The sequence below is a fragment of the Rhea americana genome, unplaced genomic scaffold (genome assembly GCF_003343005.1).
Source record: "Rhea americana isolate MKP2758 unplaced genomic scaffold, rheAme1 scaffold_48, whole genome shotgun sequence".
NCBI lineage: Eukaryota > Metazoa > Chordata > Aves > Rheiformes > Rheidae > Rhea > Rhea americana.
The window spans coordinates 2,072,047-2,099,536 of record NW_028186623.1 but is presented as its reverse complement, the minus strand read 5'-3'; the positions used below and the strand labels follow the sequence as shown (position 1 = coordinate 2,099,536).

General features: G+C 52.3%; 1 protein-coding gene across 1 annotated transcript in view; it reads left to right on the top strand.

The window, feature by feature from the left end:
- Positions 1-24,066: 24,066 nt before the first annotated feature.
- Positions 24,067-27,490, top strand: part of LOC146589091 (opioid-binding protein/cell adhesion molecule homolog) — a 337,145-nt gene continuing 333,721 nt past the window's right edge. Inside the window, exon 1 of the mRNA XM_085316789.1 lies at positions 24,067-24,127. Coding sequence (XP_085172915.1) covers positions 24,067-24,127 — 61 coding nt within the window. The remainder of the gene's footprint in view (positions 24,128-27,490) is intronic.

Sequence of the window (27,490 nt, the reverse complement as noted above, 5' to 3'; positions counted from 1 at the left end):
TCTTTATGTAGTCGGATTCATAGAGCAGGAGGTGTCTGTACAAGTCAAGCCCTGAACCAAGAACTGGGTGCTAAGCACGGTTGCTTCATCCTTTACTCCATAGGAATGATTTAGAGCTTCGCTGAGGTTACAGCTGTGGCATTTGTTTCACTGCCAAAAGCGTAGCAGCTCAAGATGCCTACCTCTGGCCTTCCTTACTGTGAGCCAGTTACATCAGCTCTGCAGGTCTTCGTTTCTCCGTCTGTACCATGGAGCAATTGTAAGAGCTGATCTAGATGTAACGTTATTGTAAGGTCTCTTCTAGAGGGATTTGGAAGAGCTAGATTGCCTTATTTTCTACTACTTTGAAAGTTACGCGTCCTCATTTTCCCCCCATGAGTACAGGAGTCTTGCTCAGGTTAATCAGGAGGGTTGGAGGGGAAGTCGTGGTCTTCACTCTGGGTGGAAGAAGGTCTGGTTTAGGGTACTAATCCTATTGCAAATCCCTGTGCTTGGTATCTCTGCTAATAGTGCCTGGCACTTGAATGATAGTTCACAGGCATCCTTAAAGCGATAGGCAAACACTGAGCTAATCCTCTCCGTGCCCTGGGAGCAGCAGGGTGAGCAATTAGTTAATGTTTGTGCAGCGCTTGCAGTGCCGAGGGGGCCGCAGCTCTTGTTTCCTGCAGCGAGGCGAGGACCCCGGGAACGCGAAGGCAGCGCCGGTGCCAGCGGGGGCGTCCTGAGCGGCGGCGCTGCTCGGCCGAGGAGATGTCTCCTCATAGCACCTTTGCAATATGCCAGACGCCCCTGGGGCTTGTTTGTTTATGAGCTCTCGGGGAGCTCAGATGGAACAAACTGTTTGAGAAATCTCTCCCCGCAGCCGAGCCTAATTTGTCCTGTCAATCCGGTGCTCGCCTTCCCTCACTCGTATTTGGCGCCATTGATTTATTGGATTGCAAGAATATTAAGAACCTCAAACTATTAGTCCTGATTACAACTTCTTGGCGGCTTCATCACTCCATGTGTCTTGCTTTGCTCGTAGGAAGCCTGGCCTCTTTGCTAGCTCTAGGAGACTATCGAACACTCATTTGTCGCTCTCCTCTGCTCTGCCTTCTCCCCATCCTCTGTGCTTTCCGGGCTGTAGCTCTTCTTACAGCGACATGTGACCCCCTGTGGTTTGGGGGGGTGGAATAGCGAAATGACGCAACTTTCTGAAACTGAAATAAGCTCATTTGTAGCAGTGCCAGAGAAATGAGGTTTCCTGAGTTGCTGTCCTCACTCCTCTGCCGTTGGAGTACCCCTCATTTCTCCTCTGCTGGTTCTCATTTTCCCCTTTATTCCCTTTTACCATTGCCAGTCCTCCTGGCTGTGCTTTCCTATCTTCAACGTGTTCTTTAACCATCTTGAGGTGTGTTGTCTTGCAGTGACCTGGACAGTATTTTCCCTTCTCATCCCTTTCTGGCTCCTGCTTCCAAAAACAAACTGGGTCATCCCAAGTATGGATGCTAACTTAATGGGAATTTAGCTCCTCCAGAGAGATGGAGATATCAACTGCAAGGAGCTGCTGCAGTAGCCTTACTTTTGAGGCTGGCACTGTTCTTGGGCACTGAGTTGTCCCCCCCATGGAGTCCCAAAAGAGAGAAATTGAGTCAGGAGCCCSAGGAGCCAATTTCTTAGAGAAAAGGTGAGCCTGGCAAAAAATCCTGGCCTGGGTAGATYGGGAGGAAAATGATGAGAAGAGTGCTGAGAGGAGCAGCCTGTGCCGTACCGTCCCTGCGRGGGGGTGGTGTGCACGTTTCCCCCGTGGCCGCGGGGCAGAGGATTGCAGCCCTGGTGATGCGCTTCGCCTTGGCTCCGCAGGGCTGCAGCTCAGCTCGTGGGACTGTGCCTGGTGGAGGAGYGTCTCGCAGCCAGGACTCATCCTGGGGCTTGTTGCAAGGGCAAATCTCTCCTGTGTACATATCTGAGGGCTGTTTGTGCCCAGCCTGGCACAGTAATAGATGAGCTTGTTTAWGAGCTGGTGAGCCGGCAGCTGCCAGAGTGCCAGCAGGTGCTTTTGTCACTGTACCCTTCTATCCATCTTTGCTGGCTTGGCTGCCCGTCCCGTCCCTTTGCTCGGCTTCCACTTCACACAGCCTGCGGAGGGGAACGGGGGCTTCCAGAACGAGTGTGCTCAGCCTGTGAACCTGCCCGACGGATGTGTGGAGAGTGCGCTCAGCAGTGCATCCATGGGGCTTCCGCTGGTGGTGATGCCTTGGGAGCAGATTGCTTCCTTGGAGAACTGCTGTCTGCAGCTGGTGGGGTCTAGCAATGCCTGCTAGCCAAAGCCCTGGCAGTGACTCTTTATAGCAGGTGGTAGAAAGGTGAATTCCTCTGTGTTTAGCACACGGGGCCAGGCTTTGCTAGGTGGTGGTGGAGAGCCCTGTGCTGTGGCCACCCTTCTGTTTTTATGCTGGCCCCTGGAGCCCCCGGGGTGGTGGGCTTGCCTCTCYGCTCCCCGTGGTGCTAGTGCTTAGGTTTACTGCCAACTTCAGAAGCCTTCTTGTTTCTGAAGGGATGTTAGTGGCTCTAGAGACTAGTTTCTTTGCTGCCTTCGTGGTCAGGGGGAGAACTGCCAAAGAGGAATTTATTGAGGAAGAACACACAGAAAAGACTTTTAACTGAGTCTGAAAGCTCCGAATAATTTATGCTGATGATTAGAGAGGCTCTTACCTCTGCAATGTCTTTGTCAGACGTTGCAGATGTCCCCAAGAAGGTGGGTGGCAGGATGCAGTGCTCTGCTTGGGATTGCCAGCTGTTTAATGCTTTGGAAATGATGTAATATGTCCAGTGCTGGCTGCAGCAGGCTCCTAGCCCCCCGTCTCCCCTCCTCTGCATTCAGGAGGCTGCTGAGGCACAGCCGGGAGATGGATGGGCTCCTCCATCGGCACAGGCAGCCAGAGCCGCATCGTTGGCCCTTGCCAGCCCCACTCCCCACAGAAACCCCGGGTGATCAGGCATAGCCACCTGAGCCCATCTCGCTCCCTTTGCCAAGCTGGGCTGCCCATGGTGCTGGGTACCTGCGCTGTGGCCAACAGCGGGGCGGTGAGGCAGCATCCCTGCCTGGGGCATCCCAGCATGCTGGACCTCTGCTTTTGGACCCCTACTCCTGCTCTTGAGAGAGCTTCATTTTCAGATCCATCTGTCCTTAACTGCCTGTGGTCTTAAAAATATTTCAGAGGAAGGATTTCCAGTCTGCTGGCCTGAGACTCACTGGCTCGTCTCAGCGAGCTGCTGGTGAGTAATGGCCGGCGTGTACTCCGCAAGGGTCTGGCTGTTTCCCGATGAAAGGCTCTCAATCACGTTTGCTAAGCCCCGTGGCTACACAGTACTCTAGCCTAATTACAGTAGTGCTGCTTAATATACTGCATCCACGAGGCAGAAGTGGACTTCCAAGCTTAGCCAGCATCTCCCAATTTTCACTGTCCATGGACAGGGGYTGGGGGAGGTCAGAAAGTGGTCCCATGGGGCAAGGGCACCACTGATGACAGGGAGAAGCAGGGCAAGGAGAAGCAGGTCTTTAGTTGGGAGGCAGGGAAACCTGCATACAGGGTTTACTGCTGCTGCCTACTTTGCATGAGCATTGCGTTGCCCAAGCACTCTGGACGAGATGTGGGCATCGGGGGCCTGCAGCCCTCCTGCGCCAGCTCTGACTGATGGGGAGAGGCAGGACTTGGTGATGATGATGAAGGAGAAGTGAGAGGAAAGGATGTAGGGAAGCTAGTGCTCGGGAAAGGAGCAGCAAGGCATGGAGATTAGGGAGATGAGAAAGGATTGAGATAGCAAGTGTTTGTCTTACCCAGCCTTTGGTTCTTCTWACAAGTTCTACATACTTTCTGTTCCTGTGAATCTTACTGAGAGACCAGAATTAAATCTGGGAAGAAGTCTGACATACTGAGGAGCACCTGATTCCTCCCCAGGAACTTTCCACTGGGTGGCAAGTCGCCTTTCTCCAGGCTGTCCTTGACATACGTGGTCACCCATTGTGTTCTCTTTGCCGAGTCTGCCAGTGAAGCAGGAGAACTGGTCCCAGTTGCAATATTAAATACTGATGTGGTRCTAGGGGGGTGGGCTGAGATCAGCTAGCCAGCTTTGCAAGGGCCAGCTAAAGGTGTTTGGTCATTGCTTGATGTGTGTGTCATTTGGACCAGTAAATTAGTCGTGAATAATTCTTTGGTGCACTTGCAAATCTTGTATTGTCCTTTCCTTTGACTGTTGTTGCTCCATGGCCCCACAGTTCAGATCTGGTCCGCCAGCTTGCCAGCCTGCGAGAGCAGCAAACRTGTTACTTAAAGATCAGCCAGCCTGCTTAAGGAGCTAAATTTATTTCATTTTCTAAACTGCAGCTGGGAAAAAATAAGGAGCCATTAGGCTGTCAGTTGTCAGAGCTTTACAGGAGCATCAACACATCGTGTTTTTCTTTACTGAGACATTAAATGTGTCAAGACCTGTGATGGACTGTCTGGATCAAAATCAGAGGGCAGATGGGATGGCAAGCGAGGGCAGGAAGACTTTCTCTTGTTCTCCTGTGCTGCCAGGCTTTACATTCATAGAAACCTCAGGGGCAGTAGACCTTCTTAAAGCTAAGGACAAATCCTGGCCTTTTTGTCACTGCTGGCTATGTTGGGTCAAAGATTTCCCATGCAGATGGAGTTCGCACTGTGGAAGGCAGTGCCAGAAGTCGCCTGCCCTTCAACCTCACAAGGAGCCTGAGGTTATGGGCGGGAGGGCACGGACAAGTATTTAGGCATTTATTTAGTGGTTCGTACAAGGCTAGGTATTTATTCAGTGGTTTGAACAAGGCTGTTTGTCAGACATCKTAAGGCCCCCTTCATTTTCCAGGCACCATCCATCCACGATCACTTTCCTYTGGAAAAACCGTGTTTCTGAGCCTTAGCTGAGCACGTTCCCCTTCTTCCTCTGCCCCGTGACGCGTTCCTGTGGCGGCTGCCRTGGGGACTCCTCCGGGCTGCCTTCGGGGGGCTGGGCAACCGTGTCGTTCCTGGGGGCGTTACGGCAGGGCCGAGGGAGGAGAGGGCAAGATGGGCAACTGGGGCGGCCGTTGCAACAGAAGGCGGCGAGGACAGCTCTGAAGATGCCTCTCCCCGAGGCTGAACTGTCCTTCTCTCCAGCTGAGCCGTCAAAAGCACCTGCAGCTGGCCGTGACTCAGGCCTGCTTTTACCCTGCATCTCCTCTCGCCGAGGACAGCGGCTGTCACAGTGTCCTTCAGAGCTGCAGTCAAGAGCTGCTGTCCCATTTGCGTTGTCACCTTAATGTGGCCAATCATGCTTGTATCTACTGGGATGTCAACAGCTAATAATGGGGCTCAGGCATTCGGACCCATTTATATCACTGCATAAAATACGGTTGTCAAGTTCTTACGTGGATTAAGGTTCAGTTTGTAAATGGGGAATTTGGATGCTGCCAGGGGACAGAAGCGTTTCTCCCTGCCAGAGGTTAACGACTGGCTGACCATGGCAGAACCGCATCAGTCAATATGCTGGGGTGCAGAACTRACAGCCAGAGGAATGTAGAAGCTGCTTGTAACTGAAGGAAACGAGAATTCAGTGTGAATGTAGGCTTTACTGTTTTCCAAAGCATAACTGGGACGTTTTTTTAATGAATTTACAGAATGCACAAAAACTTCCCAAAGCCTTCAATGAATGGATCTGCAAGGTTCTCTTGAATGCAGYGTTTGGTCTGCATGTAGCTGAAATGTATGGCAAATATTTTATTTCAGATGCTGGCATATTTGCACTGGCACTGACTGCATTACATGTGAGTGATGAAAGGCCCTGTGTAAATATGGTGTTTCCATCGGTATTGATTGCATTATGATTGCAGTTACGCTTGCAGTGGAGCTGACTGTGCTGTGTGTGTCATTATAGTGGTGGTCATCATTACAGCCTGCCTGTGGCCAGTGTCCTTCTCCTCTCAAGTTGCGGCTGGAACAGGAGTTGAGCTGCCGAGGCAGAGGGAGAGGGATGAGGCTGACTGTATACTGGGGGATGTGTGAGCACCTTTCTTGCTGCCCAGTGCTTGCCCAGCAGTGCCGGCTTGCCCTCGGAGCAATGGGAAGAGCAGGGGAATGGAGCGATGCCAGCCCCAAGGACAGCTCTCCGGCCTCCRTCCATTGCCGAGCTGCTCGTCCCTTCCACGCTTGGAGGGCAGAGCGGCTCCGGTCCTCTGCCAGCTCTGCTCTTGCTGCAGTCCCGCCTGGCTATCAGGCATGAATCCCATGTACTGAGATAGAAAGACCTGCAAAGTTTCAAGATGCCATGTAGAAGTTCCTCTTTGCTTTCCATGGCTGACCTGTTTATTACAGAAGGTAATTTCCTCAGATCATCTGTGCAGTAAAAAATCTTTTCTTCTTTGATTCAACCACTATCTCTGTCTTTTTTGCTTAGWGAGAAGAGGTGCTGTGGGCTCAGAGGTGTTTTTGATATTTTCTAAGYCAATATCCCTTCCTAGTAAGAAAAAGCTGTAATATTGCTCTGTGAGTATATACAGGCTCACACAGAGGAAGCACAAAGTTACTGGAACAGAAACCAAGGAGCGTGCGTTTCCCCGACGCAGGCAGGGGAGTGTGGCTTTGCCTTTTATTGTCCTCTGAAGCTTGTGTGAAGAATCCTTTTTGCCACCCTGCTCTGGAAATGCCATCTTGGTTCCTCTAACAGGATGGAGAGGGAGTTTGTGCCTGCTCCTCACCTGAGGCCAAGGGAGAATCCACTACAAATTGATGCAAATCAGATGCCTTTGAGCTGCAGAGATAGTTCCCCTGACGGAGCTGGCATTCACGTGGAAAGTGGCAGGAATGATGGAGCAGCTGAGGCTGGAGCGAGACAGGACAGGCGGATAGGCCAGAGGACAGGGAGGATGGAAATTCAGATTTAAGAGTGAGAAGGGGAAGAGGCACAGGGATGTCAGAGGAAGCAAGTCAGTACATCTTTTTTCCATCTACTTTATTAGAGAGAAGATGAAAGGCTGGTGTGTCAGCCCTGACTTGGCCACCCATGGCCATTTGAAATGTGGTGCGATTTGCTGTATCCTGCAGGGAGGAGCTGCAGGATTTCCCATGGCAGATGGAGGGTTTGGCCGGGGAGGTGGAAATGCCTTTCTTTGCCCACCGATGCAAAGTCTCAAATYTACGGCTTAGCTGCTTCGGAGGGCCCTAGCCAGATGCCGGCTCYGGCTTGTCTTCTGCAACCTCTTCCAGGCAGATGGGCTCCCCCCTAGTCCCAGGCCTTTGCATGACATTTCCATGCAATACCTAGCCAGCTGCTGTCCTCCTCCCAGAAGCGGGGAGGTTGTGGTTCCTTAGATAACCCCAGCCACAATAGCTCTTCCCCRGCTTTCTGGAGGCCTCTGTACCTGGCCCTCAGCCACTGCCCAGGAGAGTTTGCCTTCCAAATTGAGAAAGCAGAAAAATCCACGAATGGGTGAAAATGGTGAGGGGGAGGAAGGGAAGAGGAAGGGACACAAAATACACGCRCTCTGTGACAATCCACATGAGTTTGAAGTCAAAACATTCTGTGCATGTCTGCTTTTTTCTTCACTCACCACCTGGTAGCTATTATCAGATGACAGTTTATTCCAAGCGTCCTCTTGAGAGGAGATTTCATAAGCACAAAAATTTTAAATCCAGAAAGGGCCATTATGATCACTGGCGTTGCACAAGCCGGTGAATTTGGCTCAAGATTCCTGTAGTGAGCTGTGTAACTTGGTGCCGGGTTTGCATCCCCTCCTGCGAAACTTCAGCCCTCGGGTCCGAAGTTTCGGCTCCGCCAGCTCCCAGCAGGAGCCTTGGCGTGGCGAGCACGTCCGAGGGGGAAGGGATAGTGCGTTTTGGTCTGTTTGCGGTGCGTGGGATCTGTGGATGTGTTTACCAAGGAATTTCATCTTTTATAACCTCTGTAGATAGCGATCACAATGCAGATATAAATAGTTGCTGTCACCGAGCGGCTAGATAGCGCGAGCTGCTGTAGGCTGCTGAAAGGAGAGTTTCGCACAGCAGCCCTATTTSGGTTGTCTCTGATGCAGGAATTTATCGCTCGGACAAATTGCCGGTTCAYGCAGTGCCTTTTGTCTTGGCTTTTGCCTTTGTCACACAGGCTTATTAGTCAAATTATTAACCACTAGAATATTACTTTGCTGTTAATGACATAGTAATAGGTTGCAGTGGGAAAATGCAACTCAGGGAAAGCCTGTATCTTATCAAGGCRGCCACCTTTTCCCTGTGAATTATGGCTTTATCGTCATTAATGGGGAGGCTTAGCCTCCTGTTATTAGTGCTAACCTTCGTTAAGGTGCTGCCTTCCCCAAGCATRAAAAACCCGCCGAGCCGGGTGTCAGGAGTGCGGCGTCCCCTTCGGCGCCCGGGGTGCGATGCGCATGCAACAAGTGTGTCGGGTCTCTGCGCTTGTGGGGCACYGTGCAGCTTCTCCTCCAGCCGGCTTGGAGGCTAGTCCTGCGCGGCCATCCTCTTCCTCGCGCTCTCTGGGGCCGCTGCCGGAGCAAGCAGGGCTTGCGCGTTCCTCGCCTGCGCCTCGCAGCCATCCCGCGTAAACGGCACACGTCGGGCTGCGCCTACCTTGGCGCCTGCAGCCTCTCTGCAGCAGGGAAAATAGACTTGTCGTGCTTGGTTTGGTTTGGTTTCCAGCAGATGTATTCACAAATAACTTCATTTGACGGCGATGATGGGGAAAGAAAAGAAATTCATCCCAATCATTTCCTGAATGTTATCCAGTGATCTACAGAGCTAGTCAGAAATCAAGGAAAAAAAAAAAAAAGTGAATAACTTGACAAGAATGTCAGTGTTTCTTGAACAGATTACTTGCAGCATGTAATTCAATTGGCTTGAGTTTCCAGTCTGCTTCTCTGCTGGTTCCCAAGCACTCGGACAAGGCTGCCGTGCCTGGGTTCCTAGCACTGCAAGGGGCACAGCATGCATTAAAATGCAATAAAAATCACGGCGCTTTTAATACTGCTCTTTGGATTTGAGAGAAGATGTTTCTGGAATGCAATCACATCTATTTGACTTTAGCTGCCCAAGTGTTGTCCCTTTAGTTCAACGTCTCCAAGCTTTTGCAGGCAGCAGTGGGACCAAATTGTCCGCGCCGGCAGATTCCCGTGAAAGTGGCACTGGTGGCAGTTGCTGTCCCACAGAGCAAGTAACTTCTGCTCAGGGTGCCCAYGCTCATCGTGCTTGAATTTGCTTTCGTTTAAAAGGTGGATTTATTGGCAGGTGGTGGGTGCAGGAGCGGCGCGCGCCRTGGGGAGAAGACGCGGCTTGCTCGACCGCCCCGCGGAGCTGGGTGCCCCGTTAGAGGGGTTTTGCCTTCAGGTGCCCGGAGGCAGGCTGCAAGGCGTTCGCTCGTGCCTGGAGAGCGTCGGCTCTTGCAAGTCCGGGATGAGATGGCAAATCGAATWTGCTCATGAGTGTGGGGATTGTGCTTTAATTCAGCAGAGCTGCTTCGAGGGACTTTGTTTAGCACAGGAGGAGTTGGAATGGTGTTTTCTGCCTTCTGGCTTGCTGCAGTGCTTTGAACCCCGTGCGCAGGGTGCCTGCGGAGCCCGTCGGGGAGCAGCAGTGCTGGGCCCAGGGCTGCCCGTGGTGGGGCTCTTCTCTGAGCCTCTGACGGAGCGTCTGATGCCTTCTTAGCAGCGGCATCYGCTCTGGAAATGAAACCCGTGTTTTATGTCTCATTGCCAGCAAACGTGGCTGCTGATAAACCTGTCAGGAGCAATCGCGGCCCTCTGCAGACAGCCCGCCAGCCCCCCTCCCTGCGCGCGGCCTCCCGGCCGGCTGCTGCGGCAGCTTCGCCGCGTGCGCAGCGGTGGCACCACGCGGGCCGCAGGCTTAAGGAAGCTCTTTGGAAGCGCATCGACGTCCCTGTCCCCTTGGCACCCTTTGCCCAGCTTGCTTCGTGATGCTTGCGCCTTGCCTCCAAGGAACAGGTCAGCCCTTGCTCAGCCCTCCGGCACATGCTGGCAGCTGGCTCTCTGCGAGCGCTGGCCGAGGCTGTGCCGGTGCCATCGGAGCAACAGGTTAATGGGTGCCATACGGAGCAAGCAGTGAGCCTGGCTGCTCCTCCCTCCTGCCCGCCGCACGCGGGCTCCAGGGGGATTTCGCTGAGCGCTGCTGCGACCTGCTGTTTTCTCTTCTGAGGTTCAGCAGTCTCGGTTCCCACCTGGCGCTCCCCCGGGACCCAGGACGCCGCTGCACAAGACGGTGTGCGCCGGGCATCCGACCCCAGCTGGGAGTGGGAGTCCACCCCGGCCTGCGACAGTCCAGCTTGCGGCTCCCCATTGCTCTTCTGCTCGTGTTCCTCCCCAGATACCAGGGAAAAAAGCTCCCAACCCCCTTGGAGCTTTGGTATCGGCTTTTGGGAGGTTGGTTATTTTTGTCTTTTTTTTTTTCTCTTTGATATGTACTGCTGCTAAAAAAATGAAAGAGGATGCAGCCAAAAAAGTGAAGGCTGAAACCCTCCTTCAGCATACGATTACGGTTTGGTTTTGTTAATATAGTCTCATGTTTAACCCAGTGAAGCAATGAGGCTTGCTTAACTCAGGGGACTTGCGGGTAGATCCAGAAAACAGCATTTTGGATAGAACTGGAAATTAGGTGAGTTTTGGCATGTTCTAGATTTTATTATGATCCTAATGTCAGCCTGGATTTGTTGTTCATCTGGGAGTGTTGGGAAAGACAGCAGATGGAAAGGTGCAACAGTAAAATTCATTGCCTGCTGAGCTTGATGCCGGGGCTTGTATGAGCCTGGCACATAAAGCAAATCCCCGAGGTTGTAAAGCCCTGTGGAAATGAGGTGATAAAGTCTCCTGAGACTCCTCCCCAGCTCTGTCATCTACATCTGCTTGGGAGGCTAATGGGACTTTCTGATACTTGTCGAGATCCTTGCTTGGAAAGTGCTATTGAAGGACAAAGTGTGATGATGTTTGGAACTTAATGTTTTACAGCTCCCTTGCCTTCGAACAATGCCTAAAAATACAAGTGTATGCAAATTATAAACTAATTTAGATGATGGAGCATGGGAATATTGCTCGTACTCCCCAAGCATGGCATTTCCAATCATATCTTTGTTTCATTTTTAAGCAAAGAAATCATAATCTTGACATGTTTATCATTCAGTGCCTGCACCAATTATCTCTTTGGGTTCATTCTATAGTTCATAGAGCTGATAGATTATGATCATGTTGTTAGGAGAATTGTGCAGTCATTATTCCTCCAGCTGGAGGAGAAGTTGAAAAACAATTATAAAGAATGATTCTCTTTGGATTGCTTTCTGAGCTCGTGAAATAGGCAGGTTCCTGTTACTGAGCTGTAAGACCATGAGCTACAAGGCTACTGCCAACCGAGGTTTTGATCTCTTGTGATCCGGACTGGATGATTTGTAAAGCTGATTTCCTTTAGCAGCTTCCAGGTGTGGTTACTGTTTCTTTATGAGTTGGTATTAGGGGGATGAATGCTTATGGCCATGCAAGACTTCAAGCCATGCCGAATGCTGATCTCCGGTTTAATTACAACCCCTGACCACAGACCAGGGATGTTTGTGATTCACCTTTTGTTGGGTGGGGAGTTAGAGCTTCATCTCCAGGGCTCGCATCCAGATGATGCAGAGTTTGACTCTGTATTTAATTTTGACATGAAAATATCTGAAGTGTGATTCCCTCAAATTAATTTTGCTCGGAGATTTGTTTTCTCTCAAAATTCTTAATGACGCTCAGGGGACTGTGACCCCAAAGAAAACATTTGCAGGAGCTCCCGTAAAAATGTCCCCCAGGACTCAGGGAGCTGTAGGCAGTGTGCTCCTGGGAGAGAGTTTGCCTTTGATCCCCAGAAGGATCTCTCTAATCCAATCCATTAATATATTTGGGCAGCTCGAGGGTGATTTGGCAGCCTTCCTTCTGTGATTGATCGCCCTCAAAGGAATACAGCTCCTCGCCGGTCCTTCCTTCCCCCAGCTCTCCCTGCACACTATTGGATTTTTAACTTACTTGACCGGAAGGGAACAGAAACTGAAAAACAAACGTCAAGACATCATTCTGGTGCTTAGCTTTTGCTTCCTCTTCTCTCCAGGGCTCCCCTTTGCTTCCCCGTCCCCCAGCGGGTATTCTAGGAGGTGGGCAAATGGCAGCATTCAAACCATCCATCGCGTATGGGTTTATCCACTGTGGGACTAGATGAACTCCCCGTCCCCCAGGCCTCGCTGTTTTGCCTTCCCGCAGTGGTCAATATTGAATGTTTGTATTTATTTAATAATGTATCCTGTCAATATTTATGTAGCTTGTAACCAGCTCGGTGTTGCAGGTTGGTGTGGGTAATGAGTGGCATGCAGAAGTGGCTCTCCAGATGTGAAGTGCCGTGTGCCTGGGGCACAAGGGAGCAGTGCTTGAGCGGGCCTAGAGACTTTGCCGTGTCTTGGAGTGCCAGCTTCCCGTCTAGCACTGGCCACAGCTTCCCTCCTCCAGCTTTAACCTTCCTCCTTTTGCTTTTTACTCCAGAGGGCTAGCTCCACTTTTCCTCTGGGAAACACAGAGGACTATGGGCAGAAGACAGTGTATGTGCTATGAGACCCCTAATTCCTTGGGGGACCAGAGCTTCCTTCTGCTCTGAGGATGGGATCTGCTTTCCTCTAGATTCTTCCTCTCCTCCTTCCTTGCATCCTCTGTAACAGATAGTGCTTAATCAGACTGCCTAGCTGCTGCATGCTCATGCAAGAGGGATGTGAAGCCCACACTTTGAGGGAGGAACTGCCTGGATCTGGGTGCCACAACTGTGGCTTGGATTTGCCAACTCTCTTTTGCAAAGCGTGCATTTTTCCCTGCTGCTACTGCAGCAGCACGCGTGGAAATCGGGTCCTTTCTGGTCCTCTTGGCTGCAAGGGCTCCTTGGAGCTGCTACGGCCGACTGGCCTGAACTGCAGCTGCTTTTGCTGGTGTAATGAGGAAATCCGCCAGTGTGGAACGAGCCCGGTCGCTGCTATGTGGGAGCGCTGGGAAGCCGCTCCCACCGCGGGCAACGTGCCTTCCTGCCAGGCTGCGTGCAGCAAGGTAGAAATTGGAGAGCACGGGCAAGACCTAGTGAGCAGGGACAGAGTCTGCTCGCGGGGCGGCAAGGGCAGCCTCTGGCTCCCAGTTTGCCAGCCCTCTGGGGTAGATGGCCATTACGGATTTTGTGGGAGGATGCTGTGACTTCTCTAAGTGCAAAATTAAATGGCAGGTTTGACACCATGGTATTTTGAGGCTGACTGGATATTTTTGAATGCTTGAGTTTGGCAGTAGATTCAAGAGTCCTTGAAACTTCAGAGGGAAGATAGAGAAGTAAACATTATTATTTATTATTTTTGAACACCTACCACCCTGAGCTCCCAGAGTTAACAGGCTCCCTGTAGATCTCTGCTTGTTAGTATTTGGTGGATGGATAAACATACTTTATTTCTTTATAAAGGGGAAATGTTGTTTACAAGCTTTAAAACAGAATGGAAATGCTGTTTTCCATCAGAAGTGTTTTGTGAACAGTAACGAAATAATGTTTAAAAACCCCTTGAAGTGTCCCTTTCAAATGAAAAATCAAAGTGCTAGGAAGAATATTAAATGTGCACAAAAACAAGGTATTAATGTGTATTAATGAACTAAGAAACAATAAAATGCAACTGAGAGTGAAATCTGTGCCTGCGCTTCGTGGAAGCAGTGGTGCCAGAATACAGTTCCCTTCCAGAGACAGTGATGTTTTTATTTTTAAAAGTCACAGATTCTAATCCCACTTCCTGTAGAAATGTTGTTGTRGTTTTTCTTTCCCACCTACTTTAACTGGGCGAGGGAGAAAGGAAAGCGCCTTCTCCGCTCGCGGTGCAGGCAGGGGAGGCGAAAGGGATCCYGGGTCCCTCTGCGCTGGCGCAGACTCACGCACTTGCCGTGGCGCTGGGCCGGGCAAGGAGACCTCGGCGGTGCCTCGGCGTTCAGGAAAAATAAGCCCTYGGGCTTCAAGACGTAAGGTGATATCTTATTAATGAGGGTGAGGAAGAAACTTTTTCTGGGGTAGGAAATACCCTAGCTGTTTGCTCTAGAGTTCTKGTGTTTATTTAGAAGAGGTGCTTGTAAGACAAGGGCTGTGGATGTGATCGGGTACTGCTAATTCTGCTTCTAATTGTTCTTGTATTTGACCACTTCTTTCATATGAGGTGGTAGAAGGGATAATATTTCTGGTTAATTCTCCTTTTCCTTTTGATCAGTGTAACAAGGATAGGAAAACAGGCTTTTAAAAACAGACACTCTGGTAGCGTATATTGAGTCGGAGCAAGACTTGCTTTGTTTTGAAGAGTAAGGCCAAGGAGGATGCCAGAAGTATTTCAGTTTACTTCATGGTCACACCAATTACAAAATAAAAATATTTCCAAGTGCCAGAGGAGGGAGCCAGCAAAACACAGGAGATCTGAAGGATTCCACTTTTTAATGTCCCTTTTCCTAATGAAATCAGAATAAATTGATCATCTGAGCTGCACCAAACTTTGTGCGGGAAGTGTATGGCGGCTGTGGAAGAGCTGATACAACCTGCACTGGCGTTGAGCTGACGAGCAGGGAGCACGYGCGCTAGTACTGCGGTGTTTGCAGCTCGCTCCCTGGGAGGGCAGGGCTTTCCCCGCTCTGCTGTGCAAACAGGTTTCAGCTCCTTTTTTTTGCAATAGCCTCGGTTGCTTGGCAGGGGGGGCGTCTAGGTATATTTGCCTCCAGTTTTTCCCACGCTGTTGCTCATGGCACTGAGTCATCCGTGTGGATAACTCGAGCCGAGCGTTTCACCGTCAGGATGCTGGCGCGAGGCAAGGAGCGGCTGTCAAAGACGAGGATGCCGCGGGAGAGGCGCGTGCTGCCCCGGCCGCGGCGGCGTTGCCGGGAGGTGCCCGGCCGGCTGATTTCCAGGTGCAGACCGAAGTTGCCTCTCTGGCTTCAGGGACGTGCAGCACCGGCGGGAGCTGTCGTTGCTGGGTGCTCGTGCTCGGGCCTTGCCTTTTGATTTGCTCACGCTCCATCCCTCTGCAAATTCCCATTCCCTGTCAACTTGCCTTGCAAAATGCCTGTGCCGCATACGAAATGGAGGAGATAAAAATTACAGGAGCTCAAAATTGGCCAGGCTCAGTGCAATATATAACATAACAGATGGTACTACATGATGCTTCTGAAATATCTGTGCAATAGCATTTTAAGAAATGTATAACTGATCAGGCAGCATATGGAAAATACTTTCTGTGCTGAGAGAGGGTGCGATGCCCCCTCTCCAGGCACCTGCTCGCTCTCCCTGAGTTTGGGGTGCAACATAGCAGGGCGCTTCTCCGCTCTGCAACAGAGATACCCTCGTAGAGCTCCTGGGGGCAGGGCTGCCCGTGAAACCGGGCATCTGTGTCACATTGAATATCAAGATTTCAATAGGCCATTTTTATTAAAAAAAAAAAAAAAAAAAGTTTCCATGCAAAAGCAAAGTGAAAAAAAGGTGGTTTGAGTTGTACTTCACAAACCGCATGGGTACCTTCCTCTGTGAGCAGCCCCAGGATGAGGATATGCCCCCAGAGAATATCACGTGGCCTTTGCTGGACTTGCTCCAGTGTGTCCACATCTCTCTTCTACTGGGGAGCACAGCACTGGGTCCAGCACTCTGGACATGGCCTCACTAGGGCTGAGCAGAGGGGAAGGATCACTTCCTCGACCTGCTGGCAACACTATTCCTCATGCAGCCAAGGGTATCTTTGGTCTTCTTTGCCCCAAGAGGACATTACTGACTCTGAGTCAATTTGCTGTCCTCCAGGATACCCAGGTCCTTCTCTGTAAAGCTGCTCTTCAGGCAGTGGGCCCCCAGCCTRCCCCATCATCTGGTCATTACKRAAGATGTTAAACAGGATTGACTTCTGTATCAGCCCTGCTAGTGTGGCCTSCAGATGGATTTTGTGCCACTGATCACAACCCTTTGAGCCYAGCAGGTTCTCCACCCACCTCGCTGTTTGCATCCCTAGCCCATATTGTTGGTAGGATGCCTTTTGCCTTGTGCAATCTAAAACCTCTTCTTTGTGTTTTCTGTTCCCAGCTCTGCTTGCTGGACTGCTGCCTGTCTTCATGGCCTCATATGTTAGTTGACCCTCCTGTCTAATAGAGAGGACAATATTTCTTTTCTGTAAGGCTCAGCTCATATTCTTTAAGGTGCTTCAGGGTCACGGGATGAAAGGCTCCTTGCGGTGTTTCTGCAATGAGTCAAAGTTGAGCTAAGAATAGATCTATAAACAAGACAGCAGGGAAGATTTTCTAGCAGAGACTGACAGGACCCTGGGAATTTGTTATTGCTGGAGTCGTTTGCAAAGGAAACTTGGACCCTACAGAGCTCTTGGTGTGCGGAGCGCTGGGGTTTGCAATGATGGGGGCGATGACTGAGGGCCAACTAGCCTCTCTCAGCCTGCAAGACCTCTCAGCTGTGGTCCCAAGGAGTATGTGCTGTGTGGAGGGTGTGGTGGGCTGAAAAAGACTTGTGAGAGATGCTGCAGGTAATTCTTGAAGTCAAAACCTGTGCTCCAGATGTTCCAGCACTTTCTGCAGTTTCTGGCTTCCCAGCTGCACCACATAAAATAGGTGGCTGAAATACTGAGGTTCCTCACTTCACACGCTGGCAAGTTTCAGCAGATGTGTTAGGGCTGACCCGCAGAAAAACCGCTGAGGAGGGGAGGATCAGCACTGAGGAAGGGCTCAAGAGTCTCATTGTGGTGGGCAGCGCTGAGGGCAGTGGCTGATGGGTCCCCGTTCAGATCTGCAGTGAGGAAACCCTGGTCCCCTGCCAAAACAAGAGCTTGCTGGGTGCTGTCCTTAGAGGAGTARGGGCTGCAGTGTGCTGCAGGGACTGAGCCTTTTAGACAGCAGGGCGCACGCGAGATACTTTGGCAGGAGGCAGTCTGCTTTGTTGCTACCCACGCTTGTGGAGAGAGGTATGCAGAGCTGTCAGTCTAGCATGTTGTCTGTCTGTCCACCCACCCAAATATATATAAAAATCCAGGGGATATTAAGTGTCTGTGAGAGCCCTGGACACACTGAGCTTCGCTGTCGAGCTGGGTCTCCTGGTGCAGTTTATCAGCCCGACTGGAGAAGGCCAGCTGCCTCTTGCATGCCCATGCCCAACCTGAGAGCGTTTGGATCAGAGTCTGGAATTTGTAACTTGGTCCCTGTTTCTAGACTAACCTACATGAAAGCCAGAGCGCGAATCKGACAGAAAGCAGACTTGCCTTCGTTCTCTCGCCTGGCTTTGTCCTCTCTGTTATCTCCATAGTGTTGTGTTTGCTACCGTGTTTCACTTTAATCTGGCRTCCTCTGTTCTTACCTGAGCTACAGAGAATTGACGAGGGAAGCCACTGAACTCGGAGAAAAATGAAAGGGAGGGAGGCTTAAAAAAATGTATTCTTTCTCTTTCATTTTTAAAAGAAARAAAAAAGAAAATGGAAAAAAGAAAAAAAGAACTCTTCCACCTCCCCCCCCCCAAGAAGCGCACAGCCAGTAAATGATGCCTGAAGTATCCTTGAACCATCTCCTGCTTATGGATCAGGATGCATCGTTTCTGCCCTGCTTTCCTCCCCCATCCCATTTCCCTGACATTCTGTCATTTTGATCAAAGCTAGAGGAACAGAAGTCTCCTGTCTCGCCCCATTGCGGCGTTGATGGGAGATGGAAATTTGGCAACAGGGATGGCGAGTGAGCGTTTGCAGCAGATTCGATAGGGGAAGCACAGCACTATGGGGCACACGGAGGGGCGGCAGGGGACGCGTGTGCTGGTGGAGCTTGATTTCTGCTCAGAGAAGACGTTCTGTACGCAATATCGGGGAAGGACAGTTACTGCAGTCAGGGATTTGCAAGCGGGTGTCCAGCATTTCAGCACTCTCTGGAGTGGGCCCATCATGCCAGCAGCCATGGAGGAAACCCAGCTCCATTGCTGACTTTCCCTGTGCTGCTTGCAGCTGCGCTCTGGATGGGGAAGAGCCGCCTGCAGCCCATGGGAGCTGGGTGCTGGGATGGGCAGGTGCCAGCAGTGTCCTGTGGACTTGCGGTGCAGGGCGAGAGGCAACAGGAASAAGGAGAAATACAAGAAGTTCTGATTAAGCATAAGGAGAAACTTTTTTTTTGTGGTAAGGATGGTTGAGCACTARAGCAGGTTGCCCAGAGAGGTTATGGAGTCTCCATCCTTGGAGATGAGATACTCAGAACCYGATGGGACRTCGGGGTGGTTCCCGTCATGAAGCCACCAGTGTTGGCATGTGATTTGGAGTGTGGTGGTTGCTCAGTGGAAGCATGGGGTTTTGAGTGAGGTGCTGGGACATATCTGGCTGGGTGTTGGGCTCTGCGGTGGGGTTTCCTGYCTTGCAGAGCTGCTGAATTTGTCACTGTTCGTAGAGCATCTTTGGAGGTACCTCATCTAACACTCGCCTGGTAATGATTTTTGACGGGAATTAGTACCCTGTCCATCTGGCCCCATTCTGCCATCTAACAAGAGGAGATAAGTGCACTTAACAACTCACCGGCTCTTGTTCAGGCACCTTCTTCCCAAGCCAGAATCAATAGCAGGTCTCTCCAGCTTTTAGAGACTTAGATCCAGTCTTTTCATCTCTCACTTGCTYGTTTTTTCCAAGCAGTGCACGTTTGATTTTTTCTTTTTTCACTCTTCAGAATTTTCCCGTTCTACCTTTCATCTGAACCTGTGTAGCATTCCCTCAGCCACGACTGCAGCTTGAGCGCCAGATAAGAAATCTCGCAATAACTGGGCTCCCCAGTCCCCATCTCCATCTTGCTCCTGGTTATTAGTGCTCATAGAGTTGCCTTTATCTTCAAAGTGCTTTGCAAACATTAATTAATCCTCCCAGCACCCTGCTGTGGTAGGTGAGGGAGAGCTGCTCTCTCATGTCCTGGCACGCGGTTTCTCCCCTCTGGCCCGGTGCTGGTATCCCCTCGTGCAGGGCTTGCTTGCCCTGTTTCTTGAGGAGYGAGGTTCTCCGTTCCAGGCTGGGCTACGGGGACTGTGTATTTCTCTTGCCTGCATGGACAGAGACCTGTGTGGAAAGGAGTATGTCTGCAGATTAATGCAAAGAGTAGGGAGAGAGAGAAGGATGGAAGAAATAAATGCCAAAACTAGGACTTGAATGCTCTGATAGGCTCAGGAGCAGCTACTTCGAAGGCTAAATTTTTAACCTCTCAGGTGGTTTTGTTCTGTGTGGTGGGAAGGTACTGGAGCCGGTGTCAGGACCAACTGAGTAAGGGGCCCTGACATATAGCATGCTGGTGAGGGATGGAGTGTGGAGTAAAGCAGTACGTGCTGTTGGGGCAGGAGAGCAGGATCCAACACCAGTACTTGCCAGATGTACCTCAGCAACTGCTGTAGAGAGGCAGAGGCATCTGACTGATGCAGACACCTCCTGGGGACGATGGCTGAAGCTTTTGCAATTTGCAAGATGATCTGGAAGGTCCTTGTTCTCTCCTTGGCCTGTGAAGGGAGTCAAGGGTGACGGAGGCTTCAATAACGGAGTCTGAGCCAAGCGCCTGGAGCTGGGGGAGCCGCGTCCTCCCCATGTGCTGGAGGTAGGCAGCCAGGGCTGCCTTCGCCTGCATGTTCTGTTTATTCCTTCAGTAGCTCTGAGTTCAGAGAGGTTTTTTTCTTTTTTTAAACTACTTTTTTTTTTCTTCCCTTGCATGAAATGCAAATCAATAGATGTTGTATTCACATTCTAACAAGATGTCAAGGAGAAAAGGGTAGCCTTTCATTCAGGGAGAGACACAAACACACACAGGCAGCAGCGGGGGGAGCAAGGAGGGGACAGGAAAAAGGGAGGGGGAACGGCGAGATGGAGAGGAGCAGAGGAAGGTGGTGGGGGAGGAGTGCGAGGGATGCAGTCACTCCCTTCGGTCTGCCCAGAGGCTCTTGGGGCGGTGAGAACGTGGCTGCTCCTGCATACTGTGCTGGGCATGGCCAAGGGGGAGGAACCAGCTAGGGATGAAGTAGCAGAACAGGTAAAGTCCATAACCACGCTGTTTCATGACTCCATTTTATTTCTCTGAGGCCTTCCTGTCTCTTCCTTCCCACCCTACGAAATCCCCAGCATCTAAATACTCCTGCTTTGCTCCCTGAGTGGCTCACGCACTGGGGAGTGAAGAAATTCAGTAACATCTTGCTTGTAGACTTTGCACAAGAAGCAACTCTGCAGGGAGGCTGGAAGGAGATGAAAATTATGCTGAATTGGGCTGGGGCAGAGTGGATGTGGATAAATGGGGTGGTGAGCTCAGGACTGGAAATGAAAGCATGGAGAAGACAGCGTGCAAGGAGGGAGGTCGCAGGAGGTGGTGGTCAGCAGACGCAGCTGCTCTGGGGGACGTGGCCCTGCGGTCATGGAGGTTGCAGGACTCGGCTTTGGCTGGCCCCGTCGAGGGTCCCGGGCAGCGTTTGGCTGCCTGGAGCTGCCCCGCAGGGCTGCTTGTTGCCAAGATGCCCCAGTTCCTGGGGCTGACCCCTTCCTCCTCCTCCTCCTCCTCCCCTGCTTCTGCCCCGCCTCCACGCAAGCCCTGGGTGACTCCTGCCTGAGCCTGCAAACCCAGAGGTTTCTAGAGATCCCTGAAAGGAGATTTCCTGGAAGGAAAGCAAGCGTGAACAGGAGCCCGCCTAGCCGCTCCTCATCGCTCTCCCCATGTCGTCGTGCCGCACGGCGAGGAGCGGCTCTGAAGCCGCGGCCAGCCGTGTGCTCTAGGAGGTAACCGTCGCAGCGCAGGGCTGTGGGGCAGTGGAGGGGGACAGCCTGCAGAGCGAGCCCTCCGCGCGGCTGTCCCCCTCGGAAGTGCCGAGCTCCCGCGGGCGCCTGCCTTGTGGTYGTGCTTTTTGGATGCTCTGCCACCCCGTTGCTTGGTGGGGAAAGGAGAGGGTGAGCGAATCTCTGCTTTACGGAAAGCTTAAGGCAGTGCGTTACTTACCCAAGAGACTAGCATGGTCCCAGTTGTAAATATGCATTGAGACAGGCTGGAAAAAAACCTGAAGATACACACAAAAATCATGTTTAAATGTGCCCAGTAGACCATAATGTCTCCTTTCAGATCTGGTGCTGCCTGTCAAATTTAAATATGCGTTTTAGATTCTCTTTTCACATCAAAAAATAAACAGCCCCGTACATCCCCCAAATATCCCAGAAAAGCTCTACCAGCTAAATGCATATTTATATTTATATTTTTGTCTTTGAAATCACAGAAACAAACCAGGCCAGTGCCCTGTTTCATCCTGGAGAGCCAGTGAGCAGCAATAGATTCATTTGCCTGACCTCCACCAAAGCATCTTGGTTCCTGTTCTGCAGATGGGAAAGCGAAGGCAGCGATGTATTAAAGGTCTGGCCCAAGGTCGTCCTTACAACTGGGCTTAGCTCGTCAGGTGCCAGCCTAATTGGTTAAAACAGATGCAGGGAGGCTGGCTAAAGGTGTGTCGGGTTTGGTTAACAGTTGTTGACTGGGGGGGGAAGAAAGCATAAGGAAGAAATGTTTGGGGATGAAAAAGTAAGACTGTGTTGTTTTGAAATTTGCCCAAATACAGCTTTTCAATTCTAGTTTTGAAAATATATCAACATGTTTGTTCTGAGCCCATCAAACATTTCTGTTAATTAGGAATGTTTTCTTTGTTCGTCTCCCCCCGTTCCTCGAGGATAACAGCATCTCCTTTTGCCTTGGGTTGATTGGGGGCTCGTTTTGCAGGCTCTGGAGRGGGAGCAGAGCTCAGGTAGCACAGTCCCCCGCGCGACGCGGGAGCTGAGCCCGGAGGCGGTGCTGTCAGCCCTCCGAAGGAAAGAAACCCCCCTGGTTCAGGCTGTCCGCGTGCCCACGCTCGGGCACGCGCCTTAACCGCGGCGAAGCCCGAAGCAAGCAGCCGGCTCCCCGGAGCGCCGAGCTGCCGAAGCTGAGGCCAGGGCTTCGGCTGCCTCCAGGGCTGGGAAAGGGCTAGCGAGAAGGGAGACGGGAATCGTCTCGGGCTGCGTGAGGTACCGGGCCAGCTTTTTGACTCGTCTCAGTAATTCAGCTCTTTCCGAGGTCGAGGTTGCTGTGAAGGACGTGGCRTTACTCCTGCTAAAAGAAGAAAAGCCCTTGGGCGCTGTTACTTCGGCGTGCTCACGTGCACCTAGAGAGCTGCGRGAGACGGGGGCCTCCGCCAGCCAGCCTGCGAATGTGGCTGAGTTAAAAGCTTTCAAAAAGTTGCGGTTTCAGTCGTGCCGAGTAGTAACTGAAATCTTAGCAGTGATTTTTTTCTGTTCGGTTGGTTTTGGTCTGGGTTTGAAGAACGTGCGGGTTGGTGGTGGAGAGCAGCAGCCCCGTTGCCCGAGCTGGCGGAGCCGCGCGCAGGCCCCGTTCCGGYGCCGGCCGCGTTGCTGGACCGCTGGGTTTCTAATGCCGCAGAGATGCAGAGGGAGGTGGTGGACGTGCAAAGAGCAATCCAACGGGAGAAGGGACCCAAGGATGCTGGGGACCAAGGGTGGTGAAAGAATCACCGAAACCATGAATAGAGAGACTCTGGGAAGGAGCARAGCAAAATCCTGGGGTAGAAGAGGGTGTGGTGGAAGAGTTTMTGGCCAGTGCTGCCAGAAAGCTATGGGGTGTGTGGGGATCTGGAAGTTCGCAGTATTGGCCCAAGGGTGCCCTTGAGCTGGCCTGAAACAGAAAAGAAACCTTTAACCAAGAGGAAACGGGGAGAGAGATTGAGTAAAACAAAACCTTTTATTTTACCTTCAAGCATTTTAAAAAGCTTAAAATTTATTTTTAGTAAAGCTGCGATGAATGCAAATTAAGAATCAGAAACATTTCTGTTTGGAAAATGTCAAAAATAAGTGTTATTTATTTTCAAAACTTTTCTTTGGAAATCAAATCAAGGCCCTGGCTTGCAAATGCTTGGAACCGGTAGGGAGGAACGTTTTAGCTAGAAAATATCGCTCAGCCCTCGTGAGGGAGCCGGGATGCAGCAGGGGGGCTGTGTCCCGCCCAACGTGATGGGAAGCCTCGACGCCTGGCAGTGTGGCGGGCAACATGCCTGGGGGAGAGCAGGAATTGGGGCAAAACTGTGATTTGGCCTGTGCTTGGGTTAAAGAGCCTGTGCAGAGGCTCGTTTCCTCGGCCGGGACCAGGAGCGTATTGGGTTGGGGTCTGCAAGAGCGGATGCCCGGGGCTCRGTGTCCTTGTAGAGCTCAGTGAATGCACCAAAAGGGGGGGGGGAAGACTCTGGATGGGATGCACGGAGASGACTGCTTCTCCGTTTCAGAGATTTTGTGTGGAAAAACACCCACTCATGCTAAAAAGCTTGGATCGCTCGTCGCTTTGCCTCTCCTGGCAGCAGGCAGAGCTGCCGGCTTGTGCTGGCGGAGGGGCCCGGCTGCGCAGAGCCTGCGGCGTGCGTGGCAGGGGCGAGCGCCCCGGGGACCCCCCAGGCGCCCGCTCCAGCGGCGCCCGGCCCTCGGCGGTCTCGCTCGGCGGGGAATCTCGCTGCACAAGGTGCCGGGAGGGGATGGCTGCTGCGGGAGGAGCCCGGGGGGCTGCGCGTCCCCCGTGCCGGGCTGCTCTCGGCGCGCGGGGCACCGCTGCCCGCCGGGGCTGGGGCGGTGCGCGGMGGGGCTCCTCGGCCCCCTGTAACTGCCCGGCTGCAGAGTGAGACCTGCAGAAGAGCAAGTGTGCGTGTGTCACTCAGCAACTCGAACCAATGGGTGCCTGGTAGGAGGTCTGCTTCGCACAGTGCACAGGCTGAGGCTGGTGYTCCTTCTGCGAGTCGTGTGTGTGCGTGTGTGTGTGTGTGCGTGTGTGTGCGTGTGCATGTGTGCACAGAAAAATCAGAGACACTGACTGCCTGCTCCCATCTCTCTCTCTCTCTCTCTAGCTCRCTAACTCACTCTCCCTCCCTCTGCAAACATTGGATTTAAACCTGCTCAGAATTCAGCGCAGACGAAAGCAGCGGCGGCAGCAGCAAGCAGCAAGCAGAGCAGCCGCTAGCCTACCGCAGCTCCAAGATGTACCATCCTGCCTGCTGGATCATCTTCACAGCCACAACTGCCCTGCTCTTCATCCCAGGTAGTGCAAAAAGCTTTTTCTCCAGGGGATGGCAGGGTATCAGTTCAGAGGGAGGGAAAAGCGGGCGGTGTGTGTGCGCGGCGGACCTGGACTTCCTGCACACTGCGCACGAACGCATACCCATGCATGCAGGCAGCGAGTTGCTCTGCAGCAGAGAATTGCCAAAGTGTTTTTGGCCGGCGGGGCKCAAAAAGCCGTACCCGTCCTCTGAGGCCGCGCCGGCTGGAGAGCGGCCGCTGCCYGAGCTGCCCCTGCGAGAGCGGCTCTCGTGCTCCGGCGGGGGCTGGCGGGGATTGCCAGGCACAGCGTGTGCGCAGCCCGCAGGCTGTCACGAAGWCTGTCCCCCTCTGCCTCGCTCCCCTCCTCGTGCTCTCTGCTCCGGCRTTCTCTCGCAATAAATGATGGTGGAGGGGAGCTTTTTCTCCTGGAAAGTTGGACACCTCCTGCGCCCTCCCTCCCGAGCCGTCTTGCCGTTCCCAAAGCCCCTCTGCGTCTCCGCTCTCCCGATTGCTGCAAACTCAAGCACTGCTCTGAGTTGTGCCCATCTCCCCCTCGCTCGGAGGCTTCTGCAAGGCGAAAATGCCCCCCATCCCTTGCAGGCACCCGCGTGGACCAYGTCAGGCTGCGGCGGGGGGCGAAGGAGCTGCAGTCTTCGCAAGCCGAGCAGGCGGCTGGCTCTCCCTGCGCTGTCCTCGTCCCCGCGGCTCGCCGAGCCCGCCGGCTCGGGCTGTCACCGGGCGGGGAGGGGAGGGGGGAGATGCGGAGCCTTGCTTCGAAACGCCGGCTCTGYGCCGACGCTCGGTGCACGGGGCTCAGCGGGGCGGCGAACGCAGCCCTGCACTGCACCGTCAGTCATCCGTGGGGAGGAACTGAGATGCACGTTTTGGGGTAGAAGTCGCCGGCGTTTTTTGATGATGGTGTGCACTTTTAGTCGCTGAGAAGGCTGTGGTCCCTGTACAAGCAGATGGAGACTGGGTTTTGAGTCAGATGCGATCTTAACCCAACATGTGTTTTTCATGACTGTCAGTGAGAATTACGCTTGACTCTGGAGGGCAGGGAAGACACACATCTATAATTTCAGCAGCTTTCCGTGGTTTAGTTGCAGTGCTTTTCAGTGCAGGGGTGGCATGTGTGGGAAGAAGATGAGCCTGGAGGGGGAAAGGTTAGCTGTGTCACAACTGGAAAACAGCTCCTTTTGCAGCTGCTATGACAAATAATCACAAGGCAACTTGGCTAAAACTTCCTCTGGGAGTCTCATGCCGTGGGACCGTCCATATCCGTGGGTCCTGTGGCAGAGCAGGGTGTAAAAGAGCCTGTGAGGCAGGCCAGGGTGGCCCTGATGTGCAGCGTGAACGCAGGGCCGTGCCACGTGCGGCGGCTCGCGGGACAGGCCTGCTCCGCAGGACGCGCGGCCGGCTGAGGAGCGCSGACGGACGACCTCCTACGGCAGCGCTTTTCCAGGCGTTGCCTCAAGCTCCTTCGGGAAGGCCTCCAGCCAAAACGGTGCAAGCAGAATTTTGATGGAGAGGGCACGCGGGGCCAGCTGTGAGGAGGAGGACGTGGGGGCGCGAGCTGTCTGATTTTGCCGAATGCAAGGGGGTTGTGTGGAGAATACTCTTAACGCCTTATCAGTTTGGGCCGGACCAGCGAGGTACGCCACGGGACGGGTGGGGGCAGCTTGCCCTAGCAAAGCGGTGCTCAGCAGAGCGCCGGCTGTTTGTACCCACCCGCTGGGTGAGTTCCCTCTGGGTCAAAACTGCAAAGAAATGGATGTGAGGCAGCTCAAACGGGGGATTGGACAGTGTGAGGACACTTGCTGCTTGATGGCCTGTCATCGAGGTGTCCTTCATCTGTAGGAGCTGGCGACGACCTGACACGGAGCAGTTGCAGTTTGCCGGTGCCCTGCTGCAGTTTCCTCAGGACTTGGCTGTTTGGCCCAAGGCCGCTCTGGCTGTGACAGCTCTGTGTAACGGGGAAGAAAAAGGGCCGTGCATCTAAGCCTCCAGTAGCTTGGGAGAGGGTTTCTCGGTCTGCGCTTCACAGTTGTAGCTTTCCCTTCTTATTTGCGTTGAGTGGCAGTATCTGCTTTGGCTCTGTCCATCCCCTGAGCCAAACCAGCCTAGGAATTTGCCTAGCTGGGCTCAGCCGTTAATCCGTCAAGCTCAAAACCTGCTACCTGCATTAGAGGATGGAAAATATGCCTGTGCCTTGCGCTGGCTGCTTGGTGCTGGGCTCAAGGGGAGATTTTCCTCCCTGCACCAAGCACTTTATGCCTTGAAGCTGGGGATTTGAACATCTCCTTTTCTTGCACTGGTTCCAGAGAATGGATATTATCCGTCTCTTCCAAACCTGGCCACAGTACTAATCTCAGTACTGGATTAGCCAGCATCATGGTTTCAGTGATGTGGGTTGTAACGTGAATAATTTTGGCAAAGTTGCTCCAGATCACAGCCAGGATAGAGGGAAGGAAAATCTACCCTGCCAGCCCTTGAGGCCTACACCTTCGCTTATTTTTTTTCCAAGCGTGTTTATTATTTTCAAGCATAATCCCACATTTTTTAGGCAGGTGATGCTCCCCTGGGATATGCAGAGGCTGTTTGTGAGGTGTGAACTCCTTCCCTTTCCATTTTTATATGAATCCTGCAGGAGTTATGCATGGGGTAGTTAAAGAGAGAAGGGAACCCGCTTTTAGAAGGTGTAATTAGAGGGAAGGGAAACATCACAACTTGAAGGCTCCTGGAGAAATAACTTCACAAAGTTGTTATTAGCTGTAATAGCTTGTTTGCCATTTTTCCCTCTTTCTCTCTCTCACACCTCTGTTCTTTTTTTTCCCCCCTCTTACTTTTGTTTGGAAAGATGCGTTTTTCCCATCGGGACTTATGCTGTCTTGTTACCAATTTACTCTTGTGAAATCTAAAGACACGAAAGGTTAATGCAATAATGAAACCCTGACCCCTCTGGTCACAGATAGCGTCTTACTCTGCAGCTTTTTATTTCTTTGTAAGACAAGTTTCCATCCAAAATAATCTCTAAGGCTAATGCTGTTGTCATCTGGTGCCTTTGGGGAGGTGGGTTCAGAGACATCACTTGCTTTCTGAGGTGCAATCTTTCTGATGGGAAGGACGTTGAAGATTTTTAATGAGCCTGGCGCTGCAAGATGGGGAAGCGGGGTGGGGACTGGAATTGTCAAGCTAATGGCAAGTGCTCTGCACTGCTGGGGCATTTTTGGGTGCTGAGGAGTGAGTTGTGTTGGAGTGGGAGCTGTGCAGCGCTGGAGAAGGAGGCTGGGGCAGGGAGAGCGCCTTTGGCTGGCCTGCAGCTATTCCGGTGCAGTGTCGTGGCTCTACAGGTGGCCGAAGGAAA